The sequence below is a fragment of the Pyrus communis genome, chromosome 17 (assembly GCF_963583255.1).
Source record: "Pyrus communis chromosome 17, drPyrComm1.1, whole genome shotgun sequence".
Classification (NCBI taxonomy): domain Eukaryota; kingdom Viridiplantae; phylum Streptophyta; class Magnoliopsida; order Rosales; family Rosaceae; genus Pyrus; species Pyrus communis.
In genome coordinates, this window is record NC_084819.1 from 11,842,471 (window position 1) to 11,852,704 (window position 10,234).

A 10,234-nucleotide genomic window follows, 5' to 3' on the forward strand; every position below is an offset into this window, starting at 1 on the left:
TTAGGTGCAATTAATGTGTTTTGTGTGGTAATAAATAATCTTAGTTTAATCATTTGGTTTGCTATAAATACCTAAGTTCTCAAGCATTGTAAATCATCCAAGGAAAAACAAAGCCTAGAGCTAAATAAGAAAAGCTTTGCTAATTAGTTTGTTTTGTGAGCTTTCTTTAAGAGTGCTCTATTTTCTTCTTCTTGGGATCATTAGAGTTATCTTGGATACTCTTCTTATTCAACATCCTTATCCAACCTTTTTAACCAATTAACAATTCTTACTCTGGGGATAGATTGGATAAATGGAAGAATTCCTACAGGCATTGGCAATCTTGTAAACTTGATACTTCTTGGAATGAGTAATAACTATTTCAGTGGTAGTAGTCCTAAAGAAATTAGGAGGTTTCAGAAGTTAGAGGAGCTAGATTTGGACGTCAACAAATTTTCTGGGCCAATCCCATCATCCTTAGGTAACTTGACTTCATTGACAGCACTCTACATGGATCGCAATGGATTTGAGGGAAGGATACCTCCGAGTCTAGGAAACTGCCAACGTCTACTATTGCTTGACCTTTCTAGGAACAATCTAACAGGCACCATACCTGAAGAGCTTTTTCAGATTTCTTCCCTCTCAATATATTTGAGCATGTCTTACAATCAGTTGACAGGTCCACTACCATCTGAAGTTGGAAATATGGTACATCTGGCAGAGCTATATGTATCAGGAAACAAGTTATCAGGTGAAATCCCCACAAGCCTTGGCGGTTGTAGTATGTTGGTGCTCTTGCATTTGAAGGGTAACGAGTTTCAAGGAATAATTCCTCAATCTCTCAAAAGTTTAACAAGCCTGGAAGAAATTGATCTTTCGAGTAATAACTTATCCGGTCAGATTCCGGAATTTCTAGGCAAATTTAAATTTCTTAGTCATCTCAACCTTTCATATAATGATTTTGAGGGTAAAATGCCAGATGAAGGAATCTTTTCAAATGCAACTGGTCTTTCAATTCTTGAAAATCCTAAGCTTTGTGGTGGCAGCTTGAAATTACATTTACCTGCATGCCCCAACATAAAGCCTCACTCATCTAGAGGATTGCTTGCTCGAAAAGTAGTCATCTCGGTAGCTTGTGCACTTGCCTTCATAATTGGTATGTTATGCTTTATTGTTGCTCGTTCAATGCTTAAGAGGCCAAGGGGTATACCTGTAACCTCATGTTCTTGTAAAGATTGGAAATCAGGTGTCTCTTACTCAGAACTTGTTCAATCAACTGACGGGTTCTCTAGAGAAAATCTGATTGGTTCTGGAAGTTTTGGTTCTGTTTACAAAGGACTAGTCCCTGGTGATGGAACTCTAGTTGCAGTTAAGGTATTAAACCTTCAACAGCAAGGAGCATCCAAGAGTTTTATGGATGAATGCAAAGCTTTGAAAAGCGTAAGGCACCGTAATCTTCTGAAGATCATAACTGCATGCTCAAGCATTGACAACCAGCGTCAAGATTTCAAAAGTCTAGTTTTTGAGTACATGGTAAATGGAAGCCTAGATATGTGGTTGTATTCGAGAAATGATGAGCACACTCAGAGTAAGAGATTGAGCCTTGTCCAAAGACTTAATATTGCAATTGATGTTACTTCTTCATTGGATTATCTCCACCACAGTTGTGAAACTTGAATTGTTCATTGTGACATGAAGCCAAATAACGTTCTTCTTGACGAAGATATGGTAGCTCATGTTGGTGACTTTGGTTTAGCAAGGTTCCTCTTGGAGGCGTCTGACGATCCTTCTCAAAGTCAAACCATGGCAATCAGGTTAAAGGGATCGATAGGCTACATTCCTCCAGGTATGAGTTTCTATCACTTTCAATGTCTTCTCTTCCTAATAACTTATCACCAAGCCAAATTATGTCATAATGTATGTATTGAATGGCAGAGTATGGCATGGGAGGCCAAGTTTCCATCCTTGGAGATGTTTATAGTTTTGGAATACTATTGCTAGAAATGTTCATAGGAAGACGACCTACCGATGGCATGTTCAAAGATGGTCTGAGCATTCACCAGTTCACTACCATGGCGATGCCTGACCACGCCATGGACATAGTTGACCTTTTGTGGCTCATCGAATGTGAAGATGCAGATGCTGATGGAAGCCCAGTTCAGGCAAGATGGTTGAAGGAATGCTCAGTTTCGGTGATGCAAATTGGAATCTCATGCTCTGCGATATCACCATCAGAGCGGATGCTTATGGATGTTGTTGTCAACAAACTAAAGAAAATTAGAGATTCCTAGCTCAATCTAAGAGGTAGAGGCTTGAAATATAAATGTGAGAGTTCCATTCTTCCTGACCCCATGGTCTAAGAAAATTATGGTAGTTCGATCTTTATCTAATGGTGGAGGACTTGATTGAATGGTGGGCAACCACAATTTTCTTCGAACAAGTATAAGATAACGAGACTGATAAATGTCAGGTTAAGTTTGTTACGTATTTAATCTCATCTCGTCTGTGTGCAAGAAATCATTTCAATAAGGACAGTATATGTATCAAATTTGTGTGACATCATGTAAGGTTGAACTCAGCACTTTATATAGTAGAATAAAGAAAGAATGTGTAATCCTTTTTATTCCCGCACTAGTTTGTTTTGGCTGAATCGGATGTAACTTAATTTGCTTTCTAGCTTAATTGGTCTTATTAGTCTCAATCATATTGTTTATGGTTAATTTTCAATGGCAGTCTGAGTTCACTGATGCAATTCTCTCACCATATCATTTGAATGTCTCACAGATAACACAAAAATCTGTACTGTTACCTGTGAAACTTTCTCCAAGAACCGAAGACAGTGTTAGTGCCAAACCCGTAAGTTAAAACATGAATGAATTGATAACACCGTGAAACTTTCTCCATATTATGGCTTGTAATTATAAAACAAAGGTTAGAAGAGATTATTGGCAACAGGACTTGGGATTAAAAGAAAGAATGGAATACCCATTCCTGCAAAAGAAATGAACATTTCTGCTCCTGGGTTGAATCCAGTAAACAAAAACACGGCCTTATAAAAAGACATAACGTATACCATGCAAATTCCTGAAGTTCCGCCCAACGGCATGATAATACATAATCCTATATTCTCATTTTATCATGTCTCAAAGCAATTCTACTGATAAATGTGAGGTTAGTCTGTTACATAATTAGCCTCCTCAAAACCACAGAGGAACAAAGACAAGATGGTCACTATGGCTGTTCTTGGACGTTGATTCTAACGAAGAAGAAAGACTCCATTTTTCAATTGACCAACTTTCCATTTTTCCTTTTCTTTTTTCTTTTTAATTGTTGTATAATCAGGTGTCTCCTAGCATTTAATTAATAAGGGGATGGTGTATTAACTCAACCAATACTTTTTATACCATATGTTTGACACTGTAATATGTATATATATATTTATTTTAAATTCACTATAAATTCATACAACATTTGAAAGATATTTCATAAAGTATTCCAAATTTACTTACATCCGCCTATCTGTCTAGTTGGCCTAGGTCTCATCTGGGTGCTAGGTCCTCGTCCACTGCCCTACTAACACCTAACGTATCTTGATTAAGACCACCCGATATTAGAATTTTGGACTCGCCTTTGCCCAGGACCACCTGGCAGGGTTCATGAAATGGATCCGCCTCTTTGAACTATATCTTAATTCCTAAGCATGCATGCATTACTAATAAAGTAATTAGCGATTTTTTTTTTTTGGTCAGAAGTAATTAGTGTTCTAATCTCTGAAAATGTATAGTTTGAACTAATAAATGCATTATTTAATTGTTTTTCTAAAGTTAGCAGAAAATTGTGGATTTCCACAGAAAGTCGCACTCTAAACTGTGACATGTTGTAAATGTACGAATTGATAGGTACGCCCTATAGGTGTAGAAAAATAAGTATGAATCTAAATCAACAAAACAGCCAAGGTGCGATTGAGAGTCGGATGCGACATGTTCGGAACTGTTTTTCGAAACGTCTAACAACATGTTTGGACAACTAGGAGCACTTTTAATTACCCTTAACATAAAAACTTAAAATTGTAACCGGATCACAAAATATTTTTTGAAAATACACTTGGTAGGTTCTTTTTCAGAAAACACTTCCGAGTTTTTTTTTTCTAAGCACTTGAGTTTAATGTGTTTCTAATAAATGTACTTTTAGTAGAAACTCTTATGAGTATAAGTGTTATTTTTATTTTATTTTATTTATTTATTTTTTTTTTTTCTTTGACAAAAACAATCCTAAGAGCAAGAACTTACAAGGGATGGAGTACAATATGGAACTTGTGCGTACTAAAAGGTGCATATGCCACTTTTGAGTCATCCCCACCAAAAGGTTCTCCATAAGTCTTTTGCTTGATGGGAGCTCACTATTTGTGTGGTCCTCACATTGACTAGCTAGCTATCTCGTACTGCTTGGAGTTCTACTTTTTCCTGTACTTTTTTCTTTCGGGTCATTTGAACAAGGACAAAACTGAGGCTCAATGAACACGTAAACTTTACTTTAGTCTTAATCAATTGAAAAAAAAAACATTTGAATCCTTCAAACATGTAAATCTAAATTGAACCCTTCAAACATGTAAATCTAAGGTAAGTCTATCAATCACTTTAACGCACCGCTTTAGTAATTTTATTGTCTGTCACCGATAGGTATAGTTATTTACTTGTTTCATATTAAAGGAAGGTCAAAGGGTCAAATGACCATAATTTTGTATCTGCAATTACAATTCAGAAGAACATGGTAAATGGAAGCCTAGATATTTGGCTGTATCCGAGAAATGATGAGAACACTCAGAGTAAGAGATTGAGCCTTGTCCAAAGACTCAATATTGCAATTGACCAGAATGGATCTGCCTCTGTGAACAATGTCTTAATTCCTAAATATGCATGCATTACTGATTAATTGATCTTTGAAAAGATGGCCAATATATAGTTTGAACTAATAAATGCATTTGTTTAATTGTTTTTCCAAAATTAGCAGAAAAATTGTGGATTTCGACATAAAAATCACACTCTAAACTGTAACATGTTGTTAGTGTATGAATTGAAAGGTAGGCCCTACGGGCATAGAAAATAAGTTTGTTTCTAAATCAGTAAACTTGAATGAGGACATGGTGCGATCAAGAGTTGGATACGACATGTTTGGAACTGTTTTTGAAAGACCTTTCAACATTTTTTTACAACAAGGAGCGTTTTAAACTATGTTTAACATAAAAACTTAAAAATGAAATGGTATCCCAAAACATTTTTCGAAAATAAACTCGGTAGGTGCATCTTACCAGTGTTTTTCTTAGCACTTGAATTTAATGTGTTTCTAATGAATATACTTTTAGTAGAAACTTTTATAAGCATAAGTATTTTTTTTTAAATTTATTTATTTTTTATTTTTTATAAAAACAATCCTTAGAGAAAGAACTTACAAGTGATGGAGTAAAGCCGATGCCAACATGCCTGGCCAATATAATACAATGTAAAATGGAAAGATACTTGCACATAAGACTATATTATTAACAATAAATGCCACGATAGCGTACTAAAAGGTGCATATGCAACTTGTGCGTCCTTCCCACCAAAAGTTCCCGAATTTGTTTCTCCAAGTCTTTTGCTCGATGGGAGCTCACTATTAGTGTGGTCCTCACATTTACTAGCTTTCTCATACTGCTTGGAGTTCTACTTTTCCCTGTGCTTTTTTCTTTTGGGTCATTTTAACAAGGACAAAACTGAGGCTAAATGAACACGTAAGTCTTACTTCAGTCTTCATCAATTAGAAAATCATTCGAGTCATTTAAATACGTAAATCTTAGTTAAGTCTATCAATCACTTTAACGCACCGCTTTAGTAAATTCACTGTCTATCATTGACATGTATAGTTATTTACTCGTTTCGTATTGAAGTAAGATCAAAAGATCAAATGAACTTAATTTTGTATTTGTACTTACAATTAAGAAAGAATAAGAATAAAACCCATGTTAAACTTTGTTTTTTCCAACATTCTCTGTTTCCTCTTCCTTAATTTGTTCAATGAAGAATAATTGGTTGATTACACAGTGGTAGGGCCTGCAATCACGATGAACTTGACTGTGAGGACAAAGACCTATCGGGATCCGCAGACTAATATGGTCTTCCTATTCCTTGCTCGACACGGTGGGAGCTGTGGTCTACTTTTCAATCAAGATTAGGTTCCACGTGATAAGACATATAATGTCTTCGTGCTTCATACGCATTCCTGTAAGCGAAAATTGGCTACTAATTTCACAGCCAAAAGAGAGAGAAAAACAGAGAGTTTCTTATTTGCGGTCTGTATTTTGGTAGGGATGGAGCATTCACGTCGAACTCATGGCAGGCTGATTTTGTTTAAACTCTTTCATGGCTTCATTCTTTTATGCATGACCACACGTCTGGGATCTGCAGCACTCTCCAGCACTAGTCTTGGAAATGAAACTGATCGCCTGGCGCTGCTCGACTTCAAGAAACACATCACTCAAGATGCTCTCCGTGTCATGAGCGCATGGAATGATTCCATCCATTTCTGCAGTTGGGCGGGCGTTACATGCAACCATTCCACCAAAAGAGTCTTGATTTTGAACCTGCAAGATCAAAAATTGGCAGGCTCTTTACCTCCTTCTATAGGAAATCTTTCCTATCTTACTAGAATCAACCTAGGAAGCAACAGCTTTCGTGGTGAAATTCCTCAGGAAATTGGTCGTCTGCAAAGCCTACACGTTCTCAACTTGTCTCACAATTCCTTCAGTGGGAAAATTCCAACCAATTTATCCCAGTGTACACAACTAAAGACGCTTGAGTTTCGTTACAATGAACTTATTGGCTCAATTCCAAAACAACTCAGTTCATTGTCGAAATTAAAGCATCTGGTGCTTTATAACAACAGTCTGACTGGAACCATCCCGAGTTGGATAGGAAACTTTTCTTCTCTGCGTTGGTTAGATTTTGCCGCAAACAATTTTCAAGGAAGCATACCCAATGCGCTTGGGCGGCTAACAAGATTGCAAGCATTCGGACTTGAAGTAAACAATCTCTCTGGTATAATCCCTGCTTCAATCTATAATATTTCTTCCATATACTTGTTTGGTGTTGCTTCAAACCAATTGCATGGAGAGCTACCAACAAATCTCGGCCTTACTCTTCCTAATCTCCAAGAATTTGCCTGTGGCGACAACAAATTCACAGGAAATATTCCTGTATCATTGTCAAATGCTTCTAGACTACAACTTATTGACTTGGCTAAAAATGGTCTTACTGGCACAATCCCAGGTGAAAATCTTGGAACCTTGCGAAGCTTAGTTATACTAAACCTTAATCGCAATAGATTGGGAAGTGGGAAAGCTAACGACCTGAATTTTCTCAAATTCTTGGCTAATTGTACTAGTCTGGAGGTGTTGGGTCTTTCTGAAAATCAATTTGGAGGAGAATTGCCTGTATCCATGTCCAACCTTTCAACCACACTAAGAAATCTTTACCTGGGGACAAATTCGATACATGGAAGCATCCCTTTGGGTATTGGAAATCTAGTAAACTTGGCCCTTGTTAGAATGGGGAATAACTATTTCAGTGGTAGTGTCCCTGAAGAAATCGGGAGGCTTCAGAAATTGAATGAACTATATTTGGACGGCAACACTTTTTCTGGGCCAATCCCGTCATCCCTGGGTAACATGACTTCATTGACAAAACTCTTCCTAGAAGAGAATAGATTTCTGGGAAATATACCACCAAGTCTAGGAGACTGCCACCATCTTCTACTGCTTAACCTTTCCGTCAACAATCTAACAGGCACCATACCTAAAGAGATTTTTGGGCTTTCATCCCTTTCAATTTCTTTGACAATGTCTGACAATCAGTTGACAGGTCCATTGCCATCTGAAGTTGGTCTTTTGGTACATCTAGTAGAGCTAGATTTATCAAGAAACAATTTATCAGCTGAAATTCCCACAAGCCTTGGCAGTTGTATTATGTTGGTGCGCTTGCAATTGGAAGGTAATGAGTTTCAAGGAATAATTCCTCAATCTTTTAAAAGTTTAAGAAGCCTGGAAGAAATTGATCTTTCAAGCAATAACTTATCCGGGCAGATTCCTGAGTTTCTAAGCAAGTTTAGATTTCTTAGGCATCTCAACCTTTCATATAATAATTTTGAGGGTAAAATGCCTGAAGAAGGGATCTTTTCAAATGCAACTGGTCTCTCAATTCTTGGAAATGCTAATCTATGTGGTGGTAGCTCGAAATTACATTTACATGCATGCCCCAACATAAAGCCTCACTCATCTCGAGGACTGCTTGCTCGAAAAGTAGTCATCTCTGTAGCTTGCGCACTTGCCATCATAATTGGTATGTCATGCTTTATTGTTACTCGTTCAATGCTTAAGAGGCCAAGGAGTATATATGTAAGATCACGTTCTTATAAGGATTGGAAAGCAGGTGTCTCTTACTCAGAACTTGTTCAATCAACCGACGGGTTCTCTACGGAAAATTTGATTGGTTCTGGAAGTTTTGGTTCTGTTTACAAAGGAGTAGTCCCCGGTGATGGAACTCTAGTTGCAGTTAAGGTGTTAAACCTTCAACAACAAGGAGCATCCCAGAGTTTTATGGATGAATGCAAAGCTTTGAGAAGCGTAAGGCATCGTAATCTTCTGAAGATCATAACTGCATGCTCAAGCATTGACAACCAAGGTCAAGATTTCAAAAGTCTAGTTTTTGAGTACATGGTAAATGGAAGCCTAGAAATGTGGCTACATCCGAGAAATGACGAGCACACTCAGAGTAAGAGATTGAGCCTTGTCCAAAGACTCAATATTGTAATCGATGTTGCTTCTGCATTGGATTATCTGCACCACCATTGTGAAACTTCAATTGTTCATTGTGATATGAAGCCAAATAATGTTCTTCTAGACGAAGATATGGTAGCTCATGTTGGTGACTTTGGTTTAGCAAGGTTCTTCTTGGAGGCGTCTAATGATCCCGCTCAAAGTCAAACCATATCAACCGGGTTAAAGGGTTCAATAGGCTACATTCCTCCAGGTATGAGTTTCTATCACTTTCAATGCCTTTTCTTCCTAATAACTTATCACCAAGCCAAATTAAGTTCTAACATATGTATTGAATGGCAGAGTATGGCATGGGAGGCCAAGTTTCCATCCTTGGAGATGTTTATAGTTTTGGAATACTATTGCTAGAAATGTTCACAGGAAGACGACCTACAGATGACATGTTCAAAGATGGTTTGAGCATTCACCAGTTCACTGCCATGGCGATGCCTGACCATGCCATGGACATAGTTGACCCATTGCTGCTCGTTGAATGTGACGATGCAGATGTTGATGGAAGCCCAATTCAAGCAAGAAGGTTGGTGGAATGCTCAGTTTCAGTGATGCAAATTGGACTCTCATGCTCTGCCACATCACCGTCAGAGCGAATGCTTATGGGTGCTGTTGTGAACAAATTAAAGACAATTAGATATTCATATCTCAATTTAAGAGGTAGAGGCTAGAAATATAAATGTGAGAGTTCCATTCTCCTAGACCTCGTGGTCCAAGAAAATTATGATCACTCACCGTTTGATCTTCATCCAACGGTGGAGGACATAAGATCGAATGGTGGGAGACCACACTTGAACCTTGTGGTCTAGGATAACGGAATTGATAAATGTGAGGTCAAGTTTGTTAAATAATTAGCCTCGTATCGTCTGTGTGCAAGAAATCATTTGAATAAGGATATTATACGTATCAAATTTGTGTGAGATTATGTAAGGTTGAACTCAACATTTTATATAGTAGAATAAGGAAAGGATGTTTGAATCCTGTTTCTTCCCGTACTTGTTTGTTAAGGAAAGAATGTAACTTAATCAATTGGTAGTTTTTTTAGCTTAATTGATCTTATTAGTCTCAAATCTCAATCTTATTGCTAACGGTTAATTTTCAATGGCAGTCTATGACTCCATTATCTTTATTCCAGTTCACTGCTGCACTTCTCCCACCATGTCATATGAATGTCTCACAGGTAACAAACAACTCTGTACTGTTATTCGTTTCCATTTGACCCTCGATCAGTCACGTTACTAATCCGCATGCTAATATAGGTAGACAAACAAATGTTTTCGCCTTCATGAACCGAAGATGGTTGATGTTAAAAGGTTTCCCTTTTAGATGTTTGAGTCAAAATCTTAAAGTAGCATATCATTTCACAGATATATTTGTAATATAGATCTGATTGCAAAT

At 37.4% G+C, this 10,234-nt stretch overlaps 1 protein-coding gene and 1 pseudogene across 1 annotated transcript; both read left to right on the forward strand.

Annotated features, from left to right (window-relative positions):
- LOC137723760 (probable LRR receptor-like serine/threonine-protein kinase At3g47570) overlaps window positions 1-2,270 on the forward strand; it is a 6,940-nt pseudogene extending 4,670 nt beyond the window's left edge.
- Window positions 2,271-6,253: 3,983 nt separating this feature from the next.
- Window positions 6,254-9,827, forward strand: LOC137723603 (probable LRR receptor-like serine/threonine-protein kinase At3g47570). The gene is made up of 2 exons (XM_068462801.1): window positions 6,254-9,038; window positions 9,128-9,827. The coding sequence occupies exons 1-2, from the start codon at window positions 6,323-6,325 to the stop codon at window positions 9,505-9,507; spliced, it is 3,096 nt and encodes a 1,031-aa protein (XP_068318902.1). The 5' UTR covers window positions 6,254-6,322; the 3' UTR covers window positions 9,508-9,827.
- Window positions 9,828-10,234: the final 407 nt, after the last annotated feature.